At 38.5% G+C, this 11,553-nt stretch overlaps 1 protein-coding gene and 1 pseudogene across 1 annotated transcript; one reads left to right on the forward strand and one right to left on the reverse strand.

Annotated features, from left to right (window-relative positions):
- The first annotated feature begins 775 nt into the window (after positions 1-775).
- LOC119521913 lies at positions 776-1,272 on the forward strand (annotated as a pseudogene).
- Positions 1,273-7,229: 5,957 nt separating this feature from the next.
- On the reverse strand, positions 7,230-9,087 carry LOC119521991 (male-specific lethal 3 homolog). Its single transcript, XM_037820736.1, is given in 3 exon segments — positions 7,230-8,381; positions 8,384-8,868; positions 9,024-9,087. Coding segments are annotated over 3 exon segments (1,701 nt in total).
- Between the last annotated feature and the right edge of the window lie 2,466 nt (positions 9,088-11,553).

Raw genomic sequence — 11,553 nt, forward strand, 5'->3', positions numbered from 1 at the left:
GGTAAACCTTTGATAAACAGGACAAGTTTAAATTAGTTAAATAATTTATTTTGCTAAATAAGAACAGCCGTGGCAGAGGTGGTGGCACGGGAGCAGAGTGGCCTGGCTGGGAATGTGGTCACAGGTGAGTAACCTGAGGCCCGCGCCTTGTGCCAGGTGCAGACCTGGCTGGGCCATGGGCACGTAGTGTTAGCATTTTATATGTAATCTTAAAACTGCAAGAAAGCTATGAATTTGAGCTTTAGTCTCACAGAGGAACAGTATGTAAAGTCTGCACCCAAATATGAATAGGCTTTCGTCTATCACACTAGACTTGCAGGGACCTGCCCCAGATATCACAGAGGCTGTAAATCCTAAAGAAAGTAGTAAATAACTGAGATAAGGAACTAATGAAGTTCTCCAGGCCTCTGTTACCTGTTACCCAAGATGATTATCGTTCTTTGTCTTCAATATGTATGAAAGTCAATTGAAAAATCACCATGGGGAGGTAGATTTGGGAAGTCTCCCAAGCCTTTCCACCAGCGTAAATAAATTCTTTTTTTTAACTCCACAGCCCATTTGGTGTGTCTGCATATTAAGTCATGCCAAACAGGAACCCAGGTGTGGGGGTCTCATCTACAGGCAAGCCGTGACCCAGGTGGTGAGGACTCCCACCAACAGGTGACTTGCCCTAGATGCTGTTTGGGGCTCAGTGGAGAGGAGTGGAGGCTGGGCCCAGGTAGGGGACACACAGGCTCGTGGTCCACATGGTGGATGTGGCGGCGTGACGGTAGCAATGACAGTGAATGTTTTAGGGGATGAAAGCTTTGTGCTGTCCATGTCTTCCACCTCTGATGCAAAATTTTATACTGTGGTTGGATATTTAGAGGACATTATCACAGATGATGAATTCCAATTATTACGGAGAAATTTCATGGACAGGTACTAGCAGACATTTGAAAACACAGAAGAGAATAAACTTACCTACATGACCATTTTTAATGAATATATTTCCTTGGTAGAAAAGTATATTGAGGAACAGGTGCTGGAGCGGATTCCTGGATTTAACATGGTGGCCTTCACAACAACATTATAGCACCATAAAGATGAAATGGCTGGTGATGTATTTTACCTGTTGTGCCTGTTTACAGATTTGCTGGCTTTTAAAGATGTTTCTGAACTAAAGAGCAGAAAAAGGCGGCCAGGGACTGGATGTAAGCAGTGATTTTTGTGATGACTTCATTGTGCAAATCATCTTCCTCACAAGCTTCCCAGAACAATCTGCAGCACTAGCTCCTGCCCCCAGGCAGTGGGACGGGTCTGGATGTCACTGGCACAGTGGCTGGGCTGGGCTTTAGCTTATGCCAACACGGGAATATGCCTTGCAAAGACTGACTGTCCTGCAGCTCTTCATTAATTTTAAGTATTGATGGGTCAACAAGAAAGTTTCCTGAACCACCCTCTTGTATTCAGTGACCCTAGTACTTCTCCTAGAGTAGACACATCTTTCAGGTGCTTCTGGGAGAAATCCTTCCCCTAGCATAAATGGTATGCTAACAATGTGGAGTAACCCAACTTCACCAGCTTTCTCTGCCCCAGTACCACAGCAGGCTTTGCACAAATCTATCCACACTCTGCTCTTTTGCTTGGTTCAGAGTTTCAGTCCTTCAGCCCATGTGGTTCAGCTGGGTGGATTTTTATTTGGGAGTGTTTTACCCAGGGTGTCACTGCCCCTGTCTGAAGATTTCTGGAGCTTCTATTATAGCTAGTCTTGGCCATGGCAGTCAACTGAAAGAGATGTCATTTACCTAAAAGCTACATGTATAACTCAGCTTGCGTTTTCAGTACTTTTATGACTTTCTTCTGCTGGGCTTGATGTAGTCCTACTGTTTTTCTGGAAACCTCTTTTAAGCATTACTTTTGAAAAAAATGTATTTTTAGAGATGACTACTCAAGGAAATCTAGTGTATCTAATCTTGGAATTTCCATGATTATTCAAAGATCAAAGTATTTTTTTGCTGTGTGCTTTTTAGATGTTAGACAAAAATGCTTCTACATTGGTGTGCCTAACTTATGGGGCCCCAATAGATGTAAGCTGTGTGCTAAATGTAGACTAATAGGTATCCTTACTTATAACATGTTAAGTGTATTTGTGAAGGTTTGCTTAAAATCCTTTCTGTATAAATCAATTTGTTAGGTTTTCTGTTGGGATGGGTGTGGGTTTAGAAAATAGCTTGATTTTGCAAGCTTTGCAATTCCTTCTTCATGTCAAATCTCTTCTACCAAGATGGCATTCCACTGTTCTAGCTCAGCATGAGTAAGAGATAGCAAACAGCTTTCATGATCATCCATCTGGCTTTGGTTTAGTAAAATTCTTGGTATAACATTACTGATCAGAAAACATGTATTTCATGTCCTGGAAAGAAGAAAAAAACAGTTTAATTCCCAAGTTGTACTTTTGAAATCTTTTTAAGTAAAAATTGAAATCTGTACTGGCTTTCAAAAAACAAAAACCAAAAATGGCCATGCTTTCTGAGTTATCAATGTTTAGTATAATACAAGCACAATTTTATTCTACTTATGTATATTCTCCCTAGATTTATAGAGGTTTACTGATAAAATAAGCTACCATCACATCTACCAGATCTTTAAGATGATGAAAAATATAAATTTGTTTTTAACCAAATTGAGTTACTATTTTGACAAATTTTTAAGAATAATTGTGTTTTTTAGGATGTTGGTTTAAAGCCAGTTTCAAAAATCTTTTTGGTAACTGAAGGTATGCTTGTAAAGTATATAGGCTGTGCTTTGTTAAAGAAAAAGAGTGTAGTTTTGTCCTAAAGTAAAATGACTGGTTGTTGCAGAATGAGAAGCAGGAATGTGGAGGACAGAACATAAATGGATATAGAAAGTTGTAAAAGATTTATGGAAAGGGAATTTTATTTGTTATGGTCAAGGTTGGCTAAGATTTGATAGGCTTATGAGAGTTTTAAGAGTTTTCTTATTGGACAGTATCCTCATGCAGAACTAGGATTTGGTTTTCTCTCTATTAAAATGATGAAATTTTCTTGGATTATTGGTCTGCTTTTCATGAGAGGTTATAAAAGGTTTTTCTTTACCATCTGAATAATCTGCATGGAAGACAAAGATTCTACATCATATCAGAATAATATTCTCATTGATGTTTATATGGGCCTTACCTTTTATTGTTTAAGAGAACAAGTCTTCTCACTTTTAAAAGAACTAAATCTTTTTTTCCTACAATCATATTACTCCTCTTTACTCTTTTATTATCACTTTAGTTAAATTGGGAACTAAATATTCACAATGACCCATTTTCATATTTCAGGTAATGTTCAAACCTGACAACTTTTTGACATTTAATCTTCCCCAAATCAAGTCCTAAATGATGTCTTATTGATCTCAAACTGTCTTTGGGATTTTCCAGAGGACTTTCCTTGGAAAATCGCACAGGATTTGATCTTTCACTTTGTAATAAAGAGGTTCTAGGAATAGATTCATTTGATACGTTATGAGTTGCATGGGAAGTGTTGTCAAATTATATGGGATTTTCTAACCTTCTGTTGTTTAAATTTATATGGGTAATGTGTTATTTAGAAAAATATTTAGAGATTACATATAATTTCTAGAGATTTGACAATGTTCTCACTGTCCATGATATGTCCTGATACTGATCTGCATGATATTAGACAACAATATAGTGTTACTGGTAATAATTTTAGTTATTATTTTTAAAACATTCTACATGCCACAAAAACAACTATATTTCCTTTTCAGGTACCTTGTTTTACCCTGTCATTTCTCTGAAAGTGCTTGCAGTGAGCTTTAGGTCAGAGCTTCATCTTCAGGAAAAAAAAATGACTTTAAATGAGAAGCAATTAACATAACCCCGATAAAAGTGTAAAGGTGGGACGGGGTCAAATACCTCGACTAACAGGGCCCATTTGGACGTCTTCAAATGGACTTTATACAGCTACCCCCTTGTATATAATATGCATATGTCCTTGTTTCATGTGTCTATTTTCTGGATGGAAGAGGCTTTTCCTTGTCACAAGGCTACTGCCCTCACAGTAACTAAAAATCTATGAGACTTTATTTTCTCCATCTGGGGAATTCCTATTCTCTCAAGTGATAGAGGCTCCCAATTTGATTACAGATCAAGGAACTGTAATCAAGGTCTTACCCATCAACCAAAAACTTTACTGTCCCTATCATCCTCAATTGTCAGGAAAGAAAGAATGAACAAATGGTATCTTAAAACTTAAATTAGCTAAATTCTTTGACTTCTTCTCCACCTTGGCCTAGGGTTCTTCCCTTAACCTTGGTTGCTGTAAGATTTAGCCCATTGGGAAAACACTAGCTAAATCCCTTTGAAATTATAATGGGAAGACCCATGAAGCTTATAATTTCCCCTATTTTACCAGACTCCAAACTATTGCAATGTGAAATTGCTCATTATCGTAAGTGACTAATTGTATATATCCAGTTCCACCATTCATAGACCCCTTTTCCTGAGACTCTTCTGCAGTGAACTTTACTGACCTTCAGCATGGAGACCTGATATACTGGAAGAGACATCAGTGAAAGAGTGCCTTAGAATTTAGATGGAAAGGACCATATCCAGTTGACCATTGCTATAGCAGGAATTGATCCCTGCATACATCTATCAAAACTAAGATGTGCTGCAAGCCCTTAAGAGGTTAATCCCATTTTGGATCTCAGGTTAAAGTTGACATGAGAATTCCACAAGCAGATGGCATCTGATGTAAAGAGCTTCTGCCCAAGATGTTGGAACAATGATGCCCAAGATCACAGATCAATATACACCTGAATTTCCTTATCTTATTCTGTCTCTTCCTCTTCACTGTCTTCTAAACATTAACTTTTTCATCCTTTACCCCTTACAATGCCCAGTCTCCATCCCCAATAATACTCTTTACCTTCATCATGATTTTCTTTGTCTCCTCTTTACCCTATTTCTGCCCTATGTACTCCTACCTTGAATACAAGTCATTTTTCCCTCTAGCACCCCAAGGTTTTAATAACTTGAGAACTTATTCCACTCAAGGCACAAATTTCTCGTGGGCTGAAGGGTCAGGCAAAGGAAATTATCAGTTAAATGGGACTAAGTAGACAGCTAACGATGATGACGGCTATGATTCTCCTTTTGGAAGTTTAATTCCATTAACTCTATATGCCAATATCACATTTCCTTAAAGGTAATAGGTACCCTTATTATAAAGCTATTCAAAGACATTATTTTGTATGGGGACACAAGATATACAAAGCATTATTTGTAAATTGGGTTAGCCCCTGTTACATAGCTTCTGCTGCTCCTCAAATGGCTTTTTACGATAAGCTTCCAACAGGAAAGAGTAGAAACATGAGAGTTCTTATGACCTCTTCACATACTATAAGAACTTATGAAGAGATTATTGCCAGACTAGATATAGCTCTAAATGGATCATGGAAAAACTTATAGCCCAGGCTAAACTCATGGGGTGTTCTATTCTTGGTATTGTTCCCCTTGTCATTGGGGCAGGTATCTCCTGTTTTGGAAGATACAGCTGTAAGATTACAGATGGTATTAGAAAAGGTAGCTTTAGAGTTAGAGAAATCTATTTCCCAACTAGGGCAGACCATCAGCTCACTAGCTGATGAAGTATTGGTACTTCACAAAATGACTCTACAAAATTGATTGGCATTAGACTATATTCTGGCTTCCCAAGAAGGTATGTGCATTAGTGGGAACCCAGTCCTGCATATTTGTAAATATTAATCAAGAGGATAGTTACCAAGAGGTAATGGCAGCAGAAGCCTATGCCAGAGAAGCAGCCAAATCAGCTTACACACCTGAATCTGATTGATCTGAGGCTCCTTTTGGCTGGCTTCTAGGATCATGGGGACCTTGGCTCAGAGATATCCTAATAGGGGCACTTGTTATCTTCTTAATCATTCATAATGTCCCTCAGTTGTCGGATCTCTCTGCTCTTGAATGCTAGTACATAGCCACTAACTCTACAAACGATACAACTGGTAATAGAAAATTGTCCCAGCATAAATGGAGCAATGAATATCTCAAACTTCAGTAAACTTGTGAAATTTGTGATGAAACTCGAGAGAATTTTAAGGGTGAATGAAAGAATAATGCCATCTTTGGTCAAGCCCTCATAACCGAGGGCATGAACAAAAGGAGGAAAACTGATAAAGTTGTTTAGAGAAAGCAAGAAAGCCCTAGGTCCCCTCAGAGAAAATAACGACAACACAGCCATCTGGAGTTTCCTGTTTATCTTTTGATATTTGAAATCCTCACTAAGACAGCTGACCCAGATAACCAATGAAGCCCCTAATTCATTACCTTTGATCAATACAAAATAAAGCCTACCTGCCCCAAACCCAATACTATGAGATGGGCAAACCCTGGTCCAATCCATAGGATTCAACTAATTTCCTTTCTATGTCTATAAAAATCCTTTGTCATCCCTAGAACGTGAAAGCTACTTCCATTGTAGCTTCCTTTGCTGCATCAAAACTTGGGCGTACTGAATAAAATGCTCCAGTCTGCAAACTTGATTCCGATTTGTCTTTCACAGTGTTATTGATACTTTAGAGAGAAGATGCTAAGCGCATGAGAGTTTAAGTAAATTGAACAGAGTACTAGATAGTAAATAAATAATAAGATCAGAATTAAAACTTAGGCCATTCTAATTCAAATGTACATGGTTAGGTACCATTGTTTGTATTTATTTTCTAGAACAAGACAGGGAACAGTTTAGATAAAAATATTGCTTTATAGAAGGGGAACCATAACAAGCAAATATATAGTTGCAAATCTCAAAAAGATGGACAGTGCTTTATTGAAATGAACAAAAATAAGATTTTACAGACAGGGAAGTTTAACAAGCAAATGTATAACTATAATTTTCTTTTTGTCATCAATACTAATTCTCTCTAAAATACTTTGTGATCAATTTGCAATTTCCAAGTAAATCCAAAATTTGTTTGAGAGTTATTCAGCCTCAGAACAAAAGTGAAGTTTGAAAAAAAAAGGGTTGTATAATATTAACTTAAAAAAAAAGTGTTTGTTGCTAACAAAAAACTGCAACTTCTAACTCAGATTTGAACCGGCCTCGATTTACTTTCATAACCCCACTGTTTTGTTAGTTCTTCATCTGCAATCTAGAGCTCAAAACTAGATGGAGAAACTGTTCTTACTGAAGCCAAGAGCTTTAATAAATTGCCCTGGGATTCTTGGTGTTGTAGTGCGCCTCACAGGCAACGACATAAGCAGATTCTGGGAATAAGTCGTCATGGTATTCTGCTAAAAACCTCAGGAAAAGATCAAAGTGCTTCAGTAAAGCCTTCAGATTCTTCCCAGAAAAGGACATCTTTCTAAGGATTTCTGGAAGTTTGACAAACAAGCGCAGCAGATGCTGTGACCCATAAATATAGGAAGGTGGAGGAGGCTGGTCACTTGGGGGGTAATTGTCAGGCATGAGTTTCCAGGAAAGGACCTCATTTATTTCATTATATCTTCTCCCTTCAGAGCCAGCAAACACAGCACTCCCTTCCTTGTCAGGAGTCAGAAGAATAGGTGACAATGATCTGCTAGGTACAGGTGTCATCTTTTCCAGTTGCAGAAGCAGCTTGGGCAGCATGGTGGCAAACAAGTCTGTGTATCCACGCCTGGACTGAAGCGATGCGCTACTTTCACACATCCTGTCATTGCTTGAGGTGTGGCGAGTGGACCGCCTCAGAGACCGCAACCCTTCCGGCTCAGCTTTGCACCTTTTGGGTGTGGCTGGCTTGCCTGTGGTAGGCTGACTCTCTGTAGACTGCGGAGTGGGTGGATTCATCAAAGGTGGGCTTGGAGGCAGCTCCTCCTGGTTCCTGGTAGTGTTTATGGCACTTTCCTTAACTGGAAGGAAAAATTTAGACGTAGTCACCTTCCTATACTGAGCTTGTTCATATGGATAGAGCAAAACCAATGGGAGACTGTAATCAAAGGTTATTCTTAATCCATCAACCATCTCCTTACAGAGGTCAACATTCTTCTCTGCTGGGATATAGTGTACATTAATGTTGGTGTGTGGCATGGTGTGATGGTGACGAGGCCTTTTGTTGGCTGAAAAGTCTGCACTGATAGCAAAATGCTTCACGTAGGATTCCAAAATAGTTATGATGTTGGTCTGGCAAGGCAATTTCACTAACCGTTTCCTCCTGTTAATGTAGTAACAGTCATCCTCAAGCTGCTTCTTCAGAACTTCAGGAATATCTATAGTTATTGTCCTTTCTTCCATTTCCCTTTTTGTGTGCAGCTCTAGTGCTTTCACTTCAGTCTTTTCCTTAATATCACTTTCTTTATTTCTTATTCTGGCATCTGTTTCTTTATACTGTCAGCAGAGGAACTGCTTATTGAATTTTCAGCATTTTCATCTTTTTCTTCAACAGGGAGGCTTTTTAAGACACACTGGACACCTGGAAATCTGCAGCACTTCTTTCTTCCTTTTCTAGTCAGGCGAGCTACAGCTTTTCTTGAAAATATAGGCTGCAATCTTTGGTTTTCATTTGTGTTAGGAAGCACATGATCTTCAGCTGCCCATCTGCCCCAGCTTCTGTTCCAACCATTAAAATGGTTCAGATATTCTGGGATCCTTCTTCTTTTTTCGTCTTTCCCAACAATAACATGGACAATCTGGGTCCGTTGGTCAGCGCGCCCCACAGGCAGCCGCCTGCGCTGGGCTGTGCAGGTGGAGGAGTGATGTAAGGCCAAGGTCCCGGCCCGCTCAGTGCGTGGCCAGCGCTGGCGTCGCGCGCAAAAACCGACACAGCGGTCCCGGCCGCGCGACACCAGATGCACGAGGCCCCCTACGGCGCCCCATTGTTTGTATTTTAATGTTAACAGTTGATCTCATATTTCATCAATTGATAGAAATAAAATGAGATGTAGGGTGCCTTTACATAATGGGGCAAGACGGAGTATGTTCGTTATCCACATAATCCATTTAGGTGCTTCTGGGTACTCCTCTGTCCAATTTTGTTGGCAAAAGGACAAGCGCCAGCAGGATCCTGACCTGAGGAGGTCATGCCACCATGTAAGCCACGGAGAATAGCAGAAGTGATATTGAGGGAAATTTAGAATTCTTCCTAAAAATGATAAGTCCACCAGGATGTATATGCATAAGTAAATGTGGTGGGCACTGATATCCCATCAATAGGTGGACCCAGATACCCCTTCACTGATGGATTTTTTTCCCCAGTTGCTGGGATTTCTGTTGGCAGATAGCCTTCATTTCTCAGCTCCTATGGGATTAAGACTCAACTGAAGAGAGACACCATGCCTAAAATCACTCCCTTTCCCAGGAAAGCCCACATGTAGTTGCTGATTTACTTAGGAGTATAAATTCCTGGTCATCTCAGCCCAATTTAAGACTATTTGGTAGGGCTATTCTAGTTACAAACCTCACCAAAGATCACAGCTTGACTTCTTCACAATCCCCTTTCCTTCTCTCCCTCATGCAGGTGTTGATGCTAAAGGCTCATGGTTTCAGAGGCTAGAAAGCTTGCTTCCTCCAGGGTTCAGTAGTGTTTTGGCTTAGGTATCTTGGCTTTCCTGTCTCATGGTGATGTTCTTTCCTCTCTCTTCTGGGTCCCTGCTGACCTCTGGCTCTTTCCTATGACTTTCTCAAGCTTTGGCTTTCAGTTTGTTTTTGTAAGATATCCAGTAATCTGGTTAAGACTCAACCTTATTCAGTTGGCCCACACCTTAACTGAAAACAACATCTTCAAGAGAACTTATTTGCAAGGTGTTCACACCCACAGGAATGTGGAATAAGGTTAAGAACATATGTAAACTGAGATACATGATTTAATCTACCACAATGGGTTTCCATGAAAAAAGAATTGTTTTCCTTGAAGATGAATTCAGTGATCTTCTATGAGTAAAAATCAGCAGGTCTATATTAATTTTGAAATTTTAATTTGTATTTTTAATTTCTTGCCTTTACTCAAAAATATGTTTTTGAAAATTAGGATTTCAGTTTTACAGTAGCTAAGCACATATGTGCTTAGAGACAGGAGAGGAATTTATTGTTAAACCTAAAAGCACAATAGACACTATCTATCTCATTTATGAAATTATGGAGTTTTACTTCCACGGCCTGTATTAAGAAAGTCACTGGGCAAAGAGATGTGGAACTAAGCACCTGAAATCAATTTCATTTGTTTTGATAAGATCACAATTTCCTTAAATGTTTTTGTTTTCATTCATTTTTAGTAAAATTCTTAGCAAACTTTCACCCTGTCACAGTTCAACTAACTACAGGAGAAAGGCTTTCTCCTCCTCTTCCTCCTTGACCTCCTCCTCCTTTTCCTCCTTATTTTTTTTTCTTCTTCTTTTTAATTTTCTGTTGCTAAGTTGATAAGAAAAGGGATGTAACTTCTTGGACTAAAGTCCAATGGTAGCAGTGGAGATAGAAATGAAGAACTCCAAGGATAGAGGAGGAATTTAGGAGAAATTAGAATTTCATACATAGAAGCATCTAAATACTCTAAGGTGTGATAATAATGTCAGGTGCTATTAATCTTGAAGGAATCATCAAAATATATGGCCTTTATAACAACTGAATAGTAATAGGACTTTTTGTCTACTGAGTACCTAAAATTGAATTTTATAATAGTTGGTTGTATCATTCATATGTTTAAATAAGAACTCATTTTAAAAAGCAAGTTTTGCCCAACAGTTCATTTAAAGTCATAAAATCTTTGAAAAGGGAGAAAACAACAACAACAAAAAAAAAAAAAAAAAAAAAAAACAAGAGGAAGAGTACCTTGGTTTTATTTTACTGACTTGTCATCAACTTGAGGGTTTATTTTTCATGGTAGCTATCAAAGTGTCGATCTTTTCTATCAACTCTTCACAAAGAAGAAATCTGTCATTGTCAGTCTTTGCTGAAAGGACTATCCATCATATTGAGCAAAGTCAGGTAATTCTTTTCACTCATTCCGTGTGTTACTGAACACAAAGTATAGGGATTCTTTCAATAAAAAAGAAATTTATTCACAGGATTGTTAGGTATATTAAAATAATAATCAAAATAACTGTCATAATTGAATCAAGAATTGGAAGTTGATTAATGTCTTATTTATGGACATGAATACTTGCTACATTCAAAAGTGTCATATTTCAACTTCATATTTGTATTCATTTATTTTTATATTTAGGTAAGAACTATTGTCTCAAGAAAGAGGGAGTAGAAGTGTACGTGTAAGAATAAAAGAACTAGGAAGGAATAATAGAGTCCAGGCACTAGCTGTGGAGAGAGGATTTTGTCTCTTGGCATGTGAAATGACCATGGAAAATGAACTACTTTCTGCATTACTTTTAGAAGGGATCCGTCTGGCTTAGGTTTGAAGGATGTCAGTGGGTCAATGTGAGAGAATGTTTAATTATCCCTGCCTCTCCTGTTTGGATTTCTCTATTTTTGATCAATTAACATTGGTCTTTTGGATATCCATTTTCCATCAGGAATGTCAACAACATGCTGACAAGAA

Source organism: Choloepus didactylus, chromosome 1 (genome assembly GCF_015220235.1).
Source record: "Choloepus didactylus isolate mChoDid1 chromosome 1, mChoDid1.pri, whole genome shotgun sequence".
Taxonomy (NCBI): domain Eukaryota; kingdom Metazoa; phylum Chordata; class Mammalia; order Pilosa; family Megalonychidae; genus Choloepus; species Choloepus didactylus.